Below are 18,835 nucleotides of genomic sequence, written 5' to 3'. Positions count from 1 at the left end.
ACCTGATGAACCCAGAACCCAGAACCCTAACCTTTGCCAGGGATGTTCAAGTATAGTTAAACTGCAGGCAGCACACTTGACAATCCAGAGGGGCTGTATAGGGAGGGGGGCTGCTGCTGCAGTATTGTAGTGCCTTAGGGCAATGCTCCCAGTCAATATATATCTCCACGCGCTCTCCTGCGCCTCCCATTTGAGCGGGACGCACTGCCCTGCTGCAGAGGAGTGACAGACAGCCACACCGGGGATGCTCTGTAGGTAGGAATCAACTCATTTGCTCTCAGCTTGGCATGCATGCACACTAATGAAGGAAAAATGGGTGAAAATCTGAAAAAGAAGAGCCTGTCAGTCACATTGTACTTTTGTAAAAATGCTCCGTGGGTCAAGAAGAAGCTGCTTTTAATAACTAATAGTATTCATGATTGAAATGACATTGTGCTTTCTTTGTTTTTAAAATCTAATAATTGCATGGTTTTAAATTTTTAAACTATTATTTGGGAGAATTATACAAACATGCATTTGTGATAAAATGTTTTATTGTATATGAGAAGCAACTTTTTATAGCTTATTTTTATGGCGACATTTTAAAATATTGGAAAATAACAAAATCGGACACTGATGAATAGTTTTAACGACACTGAATTTTTGAAAGGCATGTTTTTAATATTTTTACTATTTGTGCAAAAAACAGTTCTGCACACATGAATCAATGCAGCTAAAATACAGTTTATATATTTTATAAAAAGCCATGAGACTAAGTTCCATAGGACAACAAGAAGCTAATATTTGTTTTATTTTTCTCTTCAGACAATTCTACACCTCAGAGAAAAACGTACAAATTCGTCTGATGATGCACATCTAAGGTAAAGGATTAAACCTTGTATTAAAAATGCTAAATATGTTTGATATTGATTGTATTTTCCTTGGTGCTGCACAGCGAGCGGCTCCTGTTGGCTGCCGGCACATGTGGTTGCTCTACTCATGTTCACTTGTCAAAGCTTTTATTGTAGCCAGCCTCCTTAATTGCAACAATAGATGTTGAAGCGATCAAGCTTGTTTGATCCTCATCCCTAAAAGCTTAAAACAAAACCGCAGGGTTTGGATATGGGACAGCAGCGGGAGAGGGGGGGTGGGTAAAAGTGCAGCCAAATCAGTGGAGAGGGGAACGGATAGAGTTGAAAATCCACAGTAAAAATGATTTTTATTGATTGGTCGAAGCAGCAGCTGTTAGACTCCATTATGAGCTCAAAGCCCAGGTCAGAGCCCTGAGGCAGACAAGTGAGCCAATCAAAGGGCCAATCAGGGACCAGTTCTGAGGGTCCAGTCAGGAGAGCAGTGGGGAAACAACCTGCCAGCCTCAGTTAGACTCACTCTGTCTTTCTTCATGTGGTTTTATAGACGAGGTTGTCCTCTGTCGCTCAATATAAGCACCCATCCATCACCTGTCTCTGCTTCACCGGCCTTCACCACAAAACCAAACTCTGGGACGGAGAAAGATGAGCTGCAGAAGTTTGGACTCTGAACTTCCTCAGACTTGAATCTGGAAACAACCCAAGGAAATAGCAAAGAAAAAAATCCCTAAAGCAGAGTGTTTCAAATCAAATGAAGCTTCTTTTCTCTGCAGGCTTCAGCCAGCAGCTTCGCTACCACTATTCAAAGATTGTTTCAAAGTTTTTGTTGTTATAGAGAATTAATTTATATTTTTGTGGTTATCTTTTGACAGTAGATTGAAAGAGATATTGTTAAGAAGTTTAACTGAAAATTAATCAGTTGCTTTTAAAAGAATAAAAAGAAGAATTGAAGAATTTTGTCTAATTTAAGTCAATAATCATACACAAAGATATCTATTTCTAATTTGATTATCAAATTAGAATAGAAAAGAATAGAATCATTTTGTCATTGCACAAGTACAATGAAATTACACATGCCCTCCAAACAACATTCAGCTATATTTCAAAGATTCAAGCTAAATAGACACAATCATCATAAAAACAACATAAGGTACGCTAAAAGTCTGTCAGGATAAAAAGCTAATCAGGATAAAAGTGCATGGGTATAAAATATTAAAAAACAGATTTTTTTAACATTTTTCATTTTATTGTAGTGATGCTGGTGTGTGTTTGTTATTTAGAGAGTATATGGATAATAAATAGGAAAAACAAAGTCAAACTTTTACTAAAAAAACATGTAAAACCAGTGTCTCCGTGCACAGTGGAGCAGTTAAACTTATGCACCGTGTTCTGACCCAGATCCCAGTCCTGCACTAATGACGCCCTTTAGGCATGGAGCCAGGCACTCATTAGGAATCAGGCCTCAAACCCCCAACTTCGCTTCCTTCGCTCGCTACCAGTTATACCCGGCTAGCCTCTGCCTGGCTGTGCCGCGCCTGTGGCCGCCCTCCGAGGGGTCACTTAAGCCCAAGCAAGTGTCGAGGACCCTTTTGCACAGGTGCAGTTTCCTGTAAGGGGTCCATTTGTCCCCCGCCTCCCACCACCCAGCCTAAGCCTTGGGCCCTGCTAGCGCCTGGTGCTGCACTGGAACTAATGAGGAGTGGCAGGTACAGCGCACAGAGCAGCATGGGCCTCCCTGCAGTTAGGTTAGTGGCAGCCCTCCCGCTTAGGCAGACAACAAATATGCTCTCATAACACACACGTGTGTGCATAATGATATCTACCACCCTTCAGTGCACATGCAACCTGACTCATTTACGGTTAATTCTCAGACAGAAATCCAAAAAGCTTCACATTGGTGATAAATATGTGATAAAGTCCTTAATGACTGCATTGTGTGTTTTGCAGGTACGGCTTCAGTCTCTAAAGAAATATGCTCTGATACAAAGCACAGAAAAGTTTAAACTCTAGCTTGAACTCCCCTCAGCTAAATATTCAATATTCCAAGACTCAATCATGTCCAAAGATGATGCTTGTAAAGTGACATCTGCCACCAAACACAAGGAGCGCAAGCCAAAGAAGCCACATTACATTCCCCGGCCATGGGGAAAACCCTATAACTACAAATGCTTCCAGTGCCCGTTCACCTGCATGGAGAAATCCCACCTGTACAACCACATGAAGTACAGCCTGTGCAAAAACTCCCTGTCCTTGCTGATAGAGTCAGATTGGCCGTATAAGAAGGGAAACATCCTCCACCCTGAACAGCTACGACCCTTTCAACAGGCGCACGGCCTGTACGCCAATGGGAAAGGGGAGCTAGAGCAGGTATCAAGCGCTGAAGACAGGCAGGGTCAACAAAAAGCAGAAAAGGAGGAAGAAGGAAGGGAAAGCCAAGGGGCCGACGATGAAGAAGAGGGAACGCGAGGAGAAGGAGTGGAAATATCTGGGATGATGAAAGAACACTCAAACACCAACAGTAGACGAGACGGGACGGAGTTTGCTTTCAAGAAATCCAAACAAGAGTCAGATCTTCTAATGGCTGACATGCTCTCACTCGAGGATCAGCTTTTACAAGCCCGTTCTGTGGAGGTGGAGGCCCAGCTGAGACACTACAAGCTGTCAAAGACATGTTTGACGGCTCCTGGGCTTCTGTCAGAGCAGTGGCGCCTGCTGGCCTCCAGCCACACAAAGGCCAAAGCAGAGAGTTCTCAGCCTCGTCAGAGCGGTTCCATCCCCTGTTACCCTCCTCCACCCAACCTGGTAGATTACCAGGATCCCACTGGACTCAGCTTGTCCGTGCTCGGGGTCGGATACCCCATCAGTCCCAGCCTCTTCTCCTACATGAACTCAGCTATTGCAACGTCCGCCTCTGGAATCCCCGCACAGACCCAGGCACAGATTGCACAGCTTCCTTTCCTTGCATCGGCAGCTCAGCTGATGCATCCAGCCCCCAGCACACCCACAGAGCGGACTCTCATCCCGCCCCGCTTCTACTACCCCTTCCTCTGTGAACACGCGTTCGGACTGGCCTCTGGTCAAAACGAGGCAAGTAGAACTTCAAAGGTTTCCACAAACGATGTGGAGTCAAGTTCGCCGTCAGGCTACCAACCCAAAGTCAATCTGTGGAAAGTGCCTGCTTTGAGGCCTGGACCTCCGACTTCTCCAACTGGCTGGAAGTTCACTCAGAGAGACTCGGCTGAAAGTCAGGGCTGCAGGACGGGGGATAAATCACAGATTGTGGCCAAGGACGGCAAAGTAAACTGGGGGCTGAAGAGAACAGGAGCTGTTTTGAGAAATGATGAAGAACCTGCGGAGAAGAAGCCGAGCGCGGGCTTTAGTATTGACCTGCTGAAAAACATCCAATCAGCATCCACTATTAGTTTGGCAGCTGACAGACTTCTACAGAGCAGGTAAGAAATGCATTTATCATTTCACAAAAGAACATCACAGCAGGATTTAATGTAATCTTCAGGTTCTGCTTTGAAGATCAAAGCTTTGCAAAATCCAAACTAAAAAAAGTGATCACTTCCTCTTTCTCTCAGTTTACAGGATGCTCAACTTCAGTCCCATCCCAGTGAACCTTGGAGAATTGACCCCATGACCAGTCTCACCAAAGAAACGTCCTCAACCAGTGGAAGACCAACCAGCCGAAGCTCAACGACACCCAGGACGATGTCCGAGGGGGTGTCCGAGTCTGTTGCGGCCCTCCTGGGTGACCTCTCCAAGGCGCTGCAGGAGTACCAGGAGGCGGAGTGTAGAATCTCCCACCTGGAGAAGGAGGACCTTCCTGCCCAGCTACACCTCTGGGAACACCTGGGCAAAATCCGAAGCGAGCTCTCGCACATTCACCAGGCACTCGAGCAGACGAGGCGTCAGAGCGAAGGACCTCTTGACCTGTCGTTTAAAAGGGACACAACGGACTCAGCAGGGGACCACGGCAAGAGGGACGACTGTAGTCCTAAAGATAACATGACCGAGACAGAAGACGAGGACGAGGACGTGGAGGAGAAAAAGGAGGAAGCTGATGATGAGAGAGAGAGGAAGGTGATGAAGGCTTCGCTGGAGAGTCGGAAACACTCACTGGACATGCTGATAAAGATGAGTCAGGGGACAACAGGACACCCACAGGTTCTCTCTGCTGGTGGTCCAGGCCTGAGGCCCGGTCCGTCCGAGGCCTTATGGCAGAGCAGAACCACAAAGTGCGAGGCCGACTCCAGTGTCCTGCTCTGCCCCGACGGACGATCGGTCGTTTTCACAGAAATCCCCTCCTCCGCCAAAACCCCAAAGAGACCCTCGTCCATACAACGGCTGGAGGCTGCGTGTCCTCCGAGCCCTTTAACAGCAACGGACAATTAAAGCTCCATCGTAAATGCCACACTTTTTATTTTATCGGGCTGATAAAAAGATGTACACCTTCACTTTAAAACAAAATACATAAATAAAAAAAAAAACACTGCACCTTAGAAGACAAAGAGAGAATGAATGAATGGTTGGAGCGATTGTTTCTTTAAATGGATGAACAATCAATGCATTTAAACTCGCACTGAGAGACAATCCTATGGTAGGATCTGTGAATCTACTGTTAATAAACATGTACTTGATGTGAAATGTTTTTTAAAAAAACAATGTTTTTTATATTCAAGTAGTTGTCGGGGATGTATTAATGTATCTGCTGAGGTTGAAATGTATTATACACATTGTATTTATTGAGTAAACTGAGAGAAAAATCAAAGTGTTTGGTTTTATTTTTATTTTTTTTTTCATCTGAATAATGTGAGATACAAACACGTGAGAACTAAAAAACAAATAATCTTAAAGATGGGAGGGCCTGTTTCAGTCAGGATTAATCACAGATTGTGATCTACTATTTGCTGCACAGTGAACAACAATATATTCCATAAATAAAAGAGGAAACGACTCAAAGCGACAGTTCCTTTTTTAATAATCCTCTGCGTTAAAGGTGAAGACCTTAAACCAAATCACCATCAGGGTTACCTGTGAGTGCTGCGCTCCATTTGCAAAGGTCAGGAGCTCCATGTTGGATAAAGTTGACTCGTCTGCCCCGAGGACCCTTTCACCACCATCACACTCAAGACGACACAGCAAAGGTCAGCTGACAGAACCAGCAGAACCAGAGCAGATCATCACAGTGACCACCCAGAATCCATTTAATCTAGAAGAAACAATGGGAGAAATAATCATTTCAACAGCGCTTTTGCAGGGTTTTAAAACTCAAACTGGTTGGAAATAAATTACACTATAGTTAAGTAAAGTTATTATTATTATTATTATTGAACTCATGGTAAAGGACAGTTTAAAGTAAAAAATATTTAGTTTTTTCCAAATTCAATTTTATGATATAGAAAATTATAGTTTCTATTCAAATAAGACTTGCTATTTCTTGCCATTTGAATTTTGTGTTTGACATTGTGTTTTTAGGAATATTTATTCATATTAATATTTATTATAAGTTTTATTGACCAAAACACACACAAACAATGAATTTAGCTGTTTTGTTAACACTTTTTCAACTTTCTAGAGCTGGTAATGAAAAACAAAATTTTGAAGATGACAGAAATTCTGCACCATCGTAGTTAAATAATCTACACCCAACAGTGCCCTCAAGTGGACAAAATATGTAATAAGCGCTAAATTAGATTCCAAAACTTTGTGTCTCATAATTGTGGGAATGCAAATTCAAAATTGTTTGTTGTAGGAATGCTTCAAAAAGTGCGAAATAATTTCAAATGCCAAAAAATGGAGGAAAGGCTTTAGTAAGGCCAAAAAAGAGCAAAACAGAGGTAAGGCTATAGTAAGGCATAAAAAAGGGTGAACATTTTTCAGACGCCAAAAAATGGAGATATGGCTAAAGTAAGGCATGAAAAAAAATTGAGACAAAAAAATGGAGGTAAGGTTACAATAAAGCATATAAAAGGGCAACAAACTTTCAGACGAAAAAAAAATGGAAATAAGGCTGTAGTAAGAAATAAAAAAGGACCTAAAATTTTCAAATGCCAAAAAATGGAGGTAAGGCTATAAAAAGGCATGAAAAAGTGCGATAAGTTTAGACGCCAAAAAATTTGAAGTAAGGCATTAAAAAGGGCGAAAAACTTTTATATGAAAAAAAAAATGGAGGTAAGGCTATAGTAAGGCATGAAAAAGGGCGAAAAAATTCAAATGGCAAAAAATGGAGATGAGGTTAAAGTAAGGCATAAAAAAGGGAAGAAAAAAAATTATACGAAGTCAAATGGAGATAAGGCTATAGTAAAGCATAAAAAAAGGATTAAAATTTTGAAACGCCAAAAAATTAAAGTAAAGTTATAGTAAGGCATAAAAAGGCCAAAACTTTTTAGACGAAAAAAATGGAGGTACAGCTATAGTAAGGTATAAAAAAGGGAGAAAAGATTTTGGACGCCAAAAAATTGAGGTAAGTCTAAAATAAGGCATTAAGAAGGGCAAAAATGTTTTAGACAAAAAAAAAATGGCGGTAAGGCTAAAGTAAGGCATAAAAAAGGATTAAAATTTTGAGGCGACAAAAAATAGAGGTAATAGTAAGGCATAAAAAGGGCTAAAAAATTTCAGATGCCAAAAAATGGAAGTAAATTTATAGTAAAGCATGAAAAAGGATGAACATTTTTTAGACAAAAAAAATGTAGGTAAGGCTATAGTAAGCAATAAAAAGGGGCTAAAAATTTTCAGAATCCAAAAAATGGAAGTAAGGGATAGTAAGGCATAAAAAAGGGTGAAAAACTTTAAGACGCCAAAAAATGGAGGTAAGATTATAGTAAGGCATAAATAAGGGCGAACATTTTTTAGATGTAAAAAAATGAAGGTAAAGCTATAGTAAAACATAAATGAGGGCGAAAACCTTTTAGACGATAAAAATGGAGGTAAGTTATGCCTTACTATAGCCTTACCTCTGAATGTTGGGTGTTGTTCACATTTTTCTAATTTTTCATGCCGAACTGAATTTTCAGCCCAGTATAAGTGTGCTCATCATATTTGAACTAGTTTTTAGGGTCCTATAATAAGCTTATCTCAGAAAATTTTTATGCCTTACTATAGCCTTGAATGTTGGGTGTTTTTCACATTTTTTTCAACTTTCATGCCGAACTGCATTTTCAGCCCAGTATAAGTGTGCTTATCTTATTTGAACTAGTTTTTAGATTCCTATGATAGCCTTATCTGAAAAAAAAAAAAAATCCAAAATTTTTCTATTTTCATGCCTTACTATAGCCTTAACACCGAAAATGAGGTGTTTTCACATTTTTCATGCCAAGCTGCATTTTTAGCCCAGTTTAAGTGTGCTGATCATATTTGAACTAGTTTTTAGGGTCCTATCATAGCCTTATCTCAGTAAAAAAAATCTAATTTTTTTCCATTTTTATGCCTTACTATGGCATTACCTCTGAAATTTGGGTGTTTTTCACATGTGTCTCAACGTTCATGCCGAACTGCACTTTCAGGCCAGTATAAGTGTGCTCATCATATTTGAACGTGATTTTAGGGTCCTCTGATAAACTTATCTCAGAATAAAAAAAAAACAAAATTTTTTTCCATTTTTATGCCTGACCTCCGAAAATGAGGTGTTTTCACATTTTTCATGACTAAAAGCATTTTCAGCCCAGTATAAGTGTGCTCATCATATTTGAACTAGTTTTTAGGGTCCTGTGATAACTTTATCTCAGAAAAAACAATCTGAATTTTTTCCATTTTTATGCCTTACTATAGCCTTACCTCCGAAAATGTGGTGTTTTCACATTTTTCTCATTTTTCATGCCGAACTGCAATTTCAGCCCAGTATAAGTGTGCTTATCATATTTGAACTAGTTTTTAGGGTCCTATGATATGTTTATCTCAGAAAAAAAAAATCTGAATTTTTTCCATTTTTATGCCTTACTATAGCCTTACCTCCGAAATTTGGGTTTCACATTTTTGACATTTTTCATGCCAAACTGCATTTTCAACCCAGTATAAGTGTGCTCATCATATTTGAACTAGTTTTTAGGGTCCTATGATAACTTTATCTCAGAAAAAAAAAATTTAAATTTTTTCCATTTTTATGCCTTACTTTAGCCTTACCTCCGAAATTTGGGTGTTTTCACATTTTTGACATTTTTCATGCCAAACTGCACTTTCAGCCCAGTATAAGTGTGCTCATCATATTTGAACTAGTTTTTAGGGTCCTATGATAACTTTATCTCAGAAAAAAAAAATCTGAATTTTTTCCATTTTTATGCCTTACAATAGCCTTACCTCCGACATTTGGGTGTTTTCACATTTTTGACATTTTTCATGCCAAACTGCACTTTCAGCCCAGTATAAGTGTGCTCATCATATTTGAACTAGTTTTTAGGGTCCTATGATAACTTTATCTCAGAAAAAAAAATCTGAATTTTTTCCATTTTTATGCCTTACTATAGCCTTACCTCCGAAAATGAGGTGTTTTCACATTTTTGACATTTTTCATGCTAAACTGCACTTTCAGCCCAGTATAAGTGTGCTTATAATATTTGAACTAGTTTTTAGGGTCCTATGATAACTTTATCTCAGAAAAAAAAAAATCAAAATTTTTTTCGATTTTTATGCCTTAATATAGCCTTACCTCCGAAATTTGGGTGTTTTCACATTTTTGACATTTTTCATGCCAAACTGCATTTTCAGCCCAGTATAAGTGTGCTCATCATATTTGAACTAGTTTTTAGGGTCCTATGATAACTTTATCTCAGAAAAAAAAATCTGAATTTTTTCCATTTATATGCCTTACCATAGCCTTACCTCCGAAAATGAGGTGTTTTCACATTTTTCTCATTTTTCATGCCGAACTGCATTTTCAGCCCAGTATAAGTGTGCTTATCATATTTGAACTAGTTTTTAGGGTCCTATGATAACTTTATCTCAGAAAAAAAAAAATCTGAATTTTTTCCATTTTTATGCCTTACCTCCGAAATTTGGGTGTTTTCACATTTTTGACATTTTTCATGCCGAACTGCATTTTCAGCCCAGTATAAGTGTGCTCATCATATTTGAACTAGTTTTTAGGGTCCTATGATAACTTTATCTCAGAAAAAAAAATCGAAATTTTTTCCATTTTTATGCCTTACCTCCGAAATTTGGGTGTTTTCACATTTTTGACATTTTTCATGCCAAAGTGCACTTTCAGCACAGTATAAGTGTGCTCATCATATTTGAACTAGTTTTTAGGGTCCTATGATAACTTTATCTCAGAAAAAAAAAAATCTGAATTTTTTCCATTTTTATGCCTTACTATAGCCTTCTCCGAAATTTGGGTGTTTTCACATTTTTGACATTTTTCATGCCGAACTGCATTTTCAGCCCAGTATAAGTGTGCTCATCATATTTGAACTAGTTTTTAGGGTCCTATGATAACTTTATCTCAGAAAAAAAAATCGAAATTTTTTCCATTTTTATGCCTTACCTCCGAAATTTGGGTGTTTTCACATTTTTGACATTTTTCATGCCAAACTGCACTTTCAGCCCAGTATAAGTGTGCTCATCATATTTGAACTAGTTTTTAGGGTCCTATGATAACTTTATCTCAGAAAAAAAAAAATCTGAATTTTTTCCATTTTTATGCCTTACTATAGCCTTACCTCCGAAATTTGGGTGTTTTCACATTTTTGACATTTTTCATGCCAAACTGCATTTTCAGCCCAGTATAAGTGTGCTCATCATATTTGAACTAGTTTTTAGGGTCCTATGATAACTTTATCTCAGAAAAAAAAATCTGAATTTTTTCCATTTATATGCCTTACCATAGCCTTACCTCCGAAAATGAGGTGTTTTCACATTTTTCTCATTTTTCATGCCGAACTGAATTTTCAGCCCAGTATAAGTGTGCTTATCATATTTGAACTAGTTTTTAGGGTCCTATGATATGTTTATCTCAGAAAAAAAAAATCTGAATTTTTTCCATTTTTATGCCTTACTATAGCCTTACCTCCGAAAATGTGGTGTTTTCACATTTTTCTCATTTTTCATGCCGAACTGCAATTTCAGCCCAGTATAAGTGTGCTTATCATATTTGAACTAGTTTTTAGGGTCCTATGATAACTTTATCTCAGAAAAAAAAAATCTGAATTTTTTCCATTTTTATGCCTTACTATAGCCTTACCTCCGAAATTTGGGTTTCACATTTTTGACATTTTTCATGCCAAACTGCATTTTCAGCTCAGTATAAGTGTGCTCATCATATTTGAACTAGTTTTTAGGGTCCTATGATAACTTTATCTCAGAAAAATTTTTTTTTAATTTTTTCCATTTTTATGCCTTACTTTAGCCTTACCTCCGAAAATGAGGTGTTTTCACATTTTTCTCATTTTTCATGCCGAACTGCATTTTCAGCCCAGTATAAGTGTGCTTATCATATTTGAACTAGTTTTAGGGTCCTATGATAACTTTATCTCAGGAAAAAAAAATCTGAATTTTTTCCATTTTTATGCCTTACAATAGCCTTACCTCCGAAATTTGGGTGTTTTCACATTTTTGACATTTTTCATGCCAAACTGCACTTTCAGCCCAGTATAAGTGTGCTCATCATATTTGAACTAGTTTTTAGGGTCCTATGATAACTTTATCTCAGAAAAAAAAAATCTGAATTTTTTCAATTTTTATGCCTTACTATAGCCTTACCTCCGACATTTGGGTGTTTTCACATTTTTGACATTTTTCATGCCAAACTGCACTTTCAGCCCAGTATAAGTGTGCTCATCATATTTGAACTAGTTTTTAGGGTCCTATGATAACTTTATCTCAGAAAAAAAAAAATCTGAATTTTTTCCATTTTTATGCCTTACTATAGCCTTACCTCCGAAATTTGGGTGTTTTCACATTTTTGACATTTTTCGTGCCAAACTGCATTTTCAGCCCAGTATAAGTGTGCTCATCATATTTGAACTAGTTTTTGGGTCCTATGATAACTTTATCTCAGAAAAAAAAAATCTGAATTTTTTCCATTTTTATGCCTTACTATAGCCTTACCTCCGAAAATGAGGTGTTTTTACATTTTTCTCATTTTTCATGCCGAACTGCATTTTCAGCCCAGTATAATTGTGTTTATCATATTTGAACTAGTTTTTAGGGTCCTATGATAACTTTATCTCAGAAAAAAAAATCGAATTTTTTTCCATTTTTATGCCTTACTATAGCCTTACCTCCGAAAATGAGGTGTTTTCACATTTTTCTCATTTTTCATGCCAAACTGCACTTTCAGCCCAGTATAAGTGTGCTTATAATATTTGAACTAGTTTTTAGGGTCCTATGATAACTTTATCTCAGAAAAAAAAAAATCAAAATTTTTTTCGATTTTTATGCCTTAATATAGCCTTACCTCCGAAATTTGGGTGTTTTCACATTTTTGACATTTTTCATGCCAAACTGCATTTTCAGCCCAGTATAAGTGTGCTCATCATATTTGAACTAGTTTTTAGGGTCCTATGATAACTTTATCTCAGAAAAAAAAATCTGAATTTTTTCCATTTATATGCCTTACCATAGCCTTACCTCCGAAAATGAGGTGTTTTCACATTTTTCTCATTTTTCATGCCGAACTGCATTTTCAGCCCAGTATAAGTGTGCTTATCATATTTGAACTAGTTTTTAGGGTCCTATGATAACTTTATCTCAGAAAAAAAAAAATCTGAATTTTTTCCATTTTTATGCCTTACCTCCGAAATTTGGGTGTTTTCACATTTTTGACATTTTTCATGCCGAACTGCATTTTCAGCCCAGTATAAGTGTGCTCATCATATTTGAACTAGTTTTTAGGGTCCTATGATAACTTTATCTCAGAAAAAAAAATCGAAATTTTTTCCATTTTTATGCCTTACCTCCGAAATTTGGGTGTTTTCACATTTTTGACATTTTTCATGCCAAACTGCATTTTCAGCCCAGTATAAGTGTGCTCATCATATTTGAACTAGTTTTTAGGGTCCTATGATAACTTTATCTCAGAAAAAAAAATCTGAATTTTTTCCATTTATATGCCTTACCATAGCCTTACCTCCGAAAATGAGGTGTTTTCACATTTTTCTCATTTTTCATGCCGAACTGAATTTTCAGCCCAGTATAAGTGTGCTTATCATATTTGAACTAGTTTTTAGGGTCCTATGATATGTTTATCTCAGAAAAAAAAAATCTGAATTTTTTCCATTTTTATGCCTTACTATAGCCTTACCTCCGAAAATGTGGTGTTTTCACATTTTTCTCATTTTTCATGCCGAACTGCAATTTCAGCCCAGTATAAGTGTGCTTATCATATTTGAACTAGTTTTTAGGGTCCTATGATAACTTTATCTCAGAAAAAAAAAATCTGAATTTTTTCCATTTTTATGCCTTACTATAGCCTTACCTCCGAAATTTGGGTTTCACATTTTTGACATTTTTCATGCCAAACTGCATTTTCAGCCCAGTATAAGTGTGCTCATCATATTTGAACTAGTTTTTAGGGTCCTATGATAACTTTATCTCAGAAAAATTTTTTTTAAATTTTTTCCATTTTTATGCCTTACTTTAGCCTTACCTCCGAAAATGAGGTGTTTTCACATTTTTCTCATTTTTCATGCCGAACTGCATTTTCAGCCCAGTATAAGTGTGCTTATCATATTTGAACTAGTTTTAGGGTCCTATGATAACTTTATCTCAGGAAAAAAAAATCTGAATTTTTTCCATTTTTATGCCTTACAATAGCCTTACCTCCGAAATTTGGGTGTTTTCACATTTTTGACATTTTTCATGCCAAACTGCACTTTCAGCCCAGTATAAGTGTGCTCATCATATTTGAACTAGTTTTTAGGGTCCTATGATAACTTTATCTCAGAAAAAAAAAATCTGAATTTTTTCAATTTTTATGCCTTACTATAGCCTTACCTCCGACATTTGGGTGTTTTCACATTTTTGACATTTTTCATGCCAAACTGCACTTTCAGCCCAGTATAAGTGTGCTCATCATATTTGAACTAGTTTTTAGGGTCCTATGATAACTTTATCTCAGAAAAAAAAAAATCTGAATTTTTTCCATTTTTATGCCTTACTATAGCCTTACCTCCGAAATTTGGGTGTTTTCACATTTTTGACATTTTTCGTGCCAAACTGCATTTTCAGCCCAGTATAAGTGTGCTCATCATATTTGAACTAGTTTTTGGGTCCTATGATAACTTTATCTCAGAAAAAAAAAATCTGAATTTTTTCCATTTTTATGCCTTACTATAGCCTTACCTCCGAAAATGAGGTGTTTTTACATTTTTCTCATTTTTCATGCCGAACTGCATTTTCAGCCCAGTATAATTGTGTTTATCATATTTGAACTAGTTTTTAGGGTCCTATGATAACTTTATCTCAGAAAAAAAAATCGAATTTTTTTCCATTTTTATGCCTTACTATAGCCTTACCTCCGAAAATGAGGTGTTTTCACATTTTTCTCATTTTTCATGCCAAACTGCACTTTCAGCCCAGTATAAGTGTGCTTATAATATTTGAACTAGTTTTTAGGGTCCTATGATAACTTTATCTCAGAAAAAAAAATCTGAATTTTTTCCATTTATATGCCTTACCATAGCCTTACCTCCGAAAATGAGGTGTTTTCACATTTTTCTCATTTTTCATGCCGAACTGCATTTTCAGCCCAGTATAAGTGTGCTTATCATATTTGAACTAGTTTTTAGGGTCCTATGATAACTTTATCTCAGAAAAAAAAAAATCTGAATTTTTTCCATTTTTATGCCTTACCTCCGAAATTTGGGTGTTTTCACATTTTTGACATTTTTCATGCCGAACTGCATTTTCAGCCCAGTATAAGTGTGCTCATCATATTTGAACTAGTTTTTAGGGTCCTATGATAACTTTATCTCAGAAAAAAAAATCGAAATTTTTTCCATTTTTATGCCTTACCTCCGAAATTTGGGTGTTTTCACATTTTTGACATTTTTCATGCCAAAGTGCACTTTCAGCACAGTATAAGTGTGCTCATCATATTTGAACTAGTTTTTAGGGTCCTATGATAACTTTATCTCAGAAAAAAACAAATCTGAATTTTTTCCATTTTTATGCCTTACTATAGCCTTACCTCCGAAATTTGGGTGTTTTCACATTTTTGACATTTTTCATGCCAAACTGCACTTTCAGCCCAGTATAAGTGTGCTTATAATATTTGAACTAGTTTTTAGGGTCCTATGATAACTTTATCTCAGAAAAAAAAAAATCAAAATTTTTTTCGATTTTTATGCCTTAATATAGCCTTACCTCCGAAATTTGGGTGTTTTCACATTTTTGACATTTTTCATGCCAAACTGCATTTTCAGCCCAGTATAAGTGTGCTCATCATATTTGAACTAGTTTTTAGGGTCCTATGATAACTTTATCTCAGAAAAAAAAATCTGAATTTTTTCCATTTATATGCCTTACCATAGCCTTACCTCCGAAAATGAGGTGTTTTCACATTTTTCTCATTTTTCATGCCGAACTGAATTTTCAGCCCAGTATAAGTGTGCTTATCATATTTGAACTAGTTTTTAGGGTCCTATGATATGTTTATCTCAGAAAAAAAAAATCTGAATTTTTTCCATTTTTATGCCTTACTATAGCCTTACCTCCGAAAATGTGGTGTTTTCACATTTTTCTCATTTTTCATGCCGAACTGCAATTTCAGCCCAGTATAAGTGTGCTTATCATATTTGAACTAGTTTTTAGGGTCCTATGATAACTTTATCTCAGAAAAAAAAAATCTGAATTTTTTCCATTTTTATGCCTTACTATAGCCTTACCTCCGAAATTTGGGTTTCACATTTTTGACATTTTTCATGCCAAACTGCATTTTCAGCCCAGTATGAGTGTGCTCATCATATTTGAACTAGTTTTTAGGGTCCTATGATAACTTTATCTCAGAAAAAAATTTTTTAAATTTTTTCCATTTTTATGCCTTACTTTAGCCTTACCTCCGAAAATGAGGTGTTTTCACATTTTTCTCATTTTTCATGCCGAACTGCATTTTCAGCCCAGTATAAGTGTGCTTATCATATTTGAACTAGTTTTTAGGGTCCTATGATAACTTTATCTCAGGAAAAAAAAATCTGAATTTTTTCCATTTTTATGCCTTACAATAGCCTTACCTCCGAAATTTGGGTGTTTTCACATTTTTGACAATTTTCATGCCAAACTGCACTTTCAGCCCAGTATAAGTGTGCTCATCATATTTGAACTAGTTTTTAGGGTCCTATGATAACTTTATCTCAGAAAAAAAAAATCTGAATTTTTTCAATTTTTATGCCTTACTATAGCCTTACCTCCGACATTTGCGTGTTTTCACATTTTTGACATTTTTCATGCCAAACTGCACTTTCAGCCCAGTATAAGTGTGCTCATCATATTTGAACTAGTTTTTAGGGTCCTATGATAACTTTATCTCAGAAAAAAAAAAATCTGAATTTTTTCCATTTTTATAGCCTTACCTCCGAAATTTGGGTGTTTTCACATTTTTGACATTTTTCGTGCCAAACTGCATTTTCAGCCCAGTATAAGTGTGCTCATCATATTTGAACTAGTTTTTGGGTCCTATGATAACTTTATCTCAGAAAAAAAAAATCTGAATTTTTTCCATTTTTATGCCTTACTATAGCCTTACCTCCGAAAATGAGGTGTTTTTACATTTTTCTCATTTTTCATGCCGAACTGCATTTTCAGCCCAGTATAATTGTGTTTATCATATTTGAACTAGTTTTTAGGGTCCTATGATAACTTTATCTCAGAAAAAAAAATCGAATTTTTTTCCATTTTTATGCCTTACTATAGCCTTACCTCCGAAAATGAGGTGTTTTCACATTTTTCTCATTTTTCATGCCAAACTGCACTTTCAGCCCAGTATAAGTGTGCTTATAATATTTGAACTAGTTTTTAGGGTCCTATGATAACTTTATCTCAGAAAAAAAAAAATCTGAATTTTTTCCATTTTTATGCCTTACCTCCGAAATTTGGGTGTTTTCACATTTTTGACATTTTTCATGCCGAACTGCATTTTCAGCCCAGTATAAGTGTGCTCATCATATTTGAACTAGTTTTTAGGGTCCTATGATAACTTTATCTCAGAAAAAAAAATCGAAATTTTTTCCATTTTTATGCCTTACCTCCGAAATTTGGGTGTTTTCACATTTTTGACATTTTTCATGCCAAAGTGCACTTTCAGCACAGTATAAGTGTGCTCATCATATTTGAACTAGTTTTTAGGGTCCTATGATAACTTTATCTCAGAAAAAAAAAAATCTGAATTTTTTCCATTTTTATGCCTTACTATAGCCTTCTCCGAAATTTGGGTGTTTTCACATTTTTGACATTTTTCATGCCGAACTGCATTTTCAGCCCAGTATAAGTGTGCTCATCATATTTGAACTAGTTTTTAGGGTCCTATGATAACTTTATCTCAGAAAAAAAAATCGAAATTTTTTCCATTTTTATAACTTACCTCCGAAATTTGGGTGTTTTCACATTTTTGACATTTTTCATGCCAAACTGCATTTTCAGCCCAGTATAAGTGTGCTCATCATATTTGAACTAGTTTTTAGGGTCCTATGATAACTTTATCTCAGAAAAAAAAATCTGAATTTTTTCCATTTATATGCCTTACCTTAGCCTTACCTCCGAAAATGAGGTGTTTTCACATTTTTCTCATTTTTCATGCCGAACTGCATTTTCAGCCCAGTATAAGTGTGCTTATCATATTTGAACTAGTTTTTAGGGTCCTATGATAACTTTATCTCAGAAAAAAAAATTCTGAATTTTTTCCATTTTTATGCCTTACCTCCGAAATTTGGGTGTTTTCACATTTTTGACATTTTTCATGCCGAACTGCATTTTCAGCCCAGTATAAGTGTGCTCATCATATTTGAACTAGTTTTTAGGGTCCTATGATAACTTTATCTCAGAAAAAAAAATCGAAATTTTTTCCATTTTTATGCCTTACCTCCGAAATTTGGGTGTTTTCACATTTTTGACATTTTTCATGCCAAACTGCACTTTCAGCCCAGTATAAGTGTGCTCATCATATTTGAACTAGTTTTTAGGGTCCTATGATAACTTTATCTCAGAAAAAAAAAAATCTGAATTTTTTCCATTTTTATGCCTTACTATAGCCTTCTCCGAAATTTGGGTGTTTTCACATTTTTGACATTTTTCATGCCGAACTGCATTTTCAGCCCAGTATAAGTGTGCTCATCATATTTGAACTAGTTTTTAGGGTCCTATGATAACTTTATCTCAGAAAAAAAAATCGAAATTTTTTCCATTTTTATGCCTTACCTCCGAAATTTGGGCGTTTTCACATTTTTGACATTTTTCATGCCAAACTGCACTTTCAGCCCAGTATAAGTGTGCTCATCATATTTGAACTAGTTTTTAGGGTCCTATGATAACTTTATCTCAGAAAAAAAAGAAATCTGAATTTTTTCCATTTTTATGCCTTACCATAGCCTTACCTCCGAAAATGAGGTGTTTTCACATTTTTCTCATTTTTCATGCCGAACTGCATTTTCAGCCCAGTATAAGTGTGCTTATCATATTTGAACTAGTTTTTAGGGTCATATGATAACTTTATCTCAGAAAAAAAAAATCTGAATTTTTTCCATTTTTATGCCTTACCTCCGAAATTTGGGTGTTTTCACATTTTTGACATTTTTCATGCCGAACTGCATTTTCAGCCCAGTATAAGTGTGCTCATCATATTTGAACTAGTTTTTAGGGTCCTATGATAACTTTATCTCAGAAAAAAAAATCGAAATTTTTTCCATTTTTATGCCTTACCTCCGAAATTTGGGTGTTTTCACATTTTTGACATTTTTCATGCCAAACTGCACTTTCAGCCCAGTATAAGTGTGCTTATCATATTTGAACTAGTTTTTAGGGTCCTATGATAACTTTATCTCAGAAAAAAAAATCGAAAT

The 18,835-nt window shown here is 36.1% G+C and overlaps 1 protein-coding gene across 1 annotated transcript; it reads left to right on the top strand.

The window, feature by feature from the left end:
- Nucleotides 1-198: 198 nt before the first annotated feature.
- On the top strand, nucleotides 199-5,337 carry prr35 (proline rich 35). The gene is made up of 4 exons (XM_028476709.1): nucleotides 199-255; nucleotides 805-860; nucleotides 2,796-4,300; nucleotides 4,433-5,337. Exons 3-4 carry the CDS (start codon nucleotides 2,904-2,906, stop codon nucleotides 5,244-5,246), a joined length of 2,211 nt encoding a protein of 736 aa, XP_028332510.1. The 5' UTR covers nucleotides 199-255; nucleotides 805-860; nucleotides 2,796-2,903; the 3' UTR covers nucleotides 5,247-5,337.
- The last annotated feature ends 13,498 nt before the right edge of the window (nucleotides 5,338-18,835 follow it).

This window comes from Gouania willdenowi, chromosome 19, assembly GCF_900634775.1.
Source record: "Gouania willdenowi chromosome 19, fGouWil2.1, whole genome shotgun sequence".
Classification (NCBI taxonomy): Eukaryota; Metazoa; Chordata; class Actinopteri; order Blenniiformes; family Gobiesocidae; genus Gouania; species Gouania willdenowi.
The sequence above is the reverse complement of the archived record's forward strand: the minus strand, read 5'-3'. Positions and strand labels throughout refer to the sequence as shown.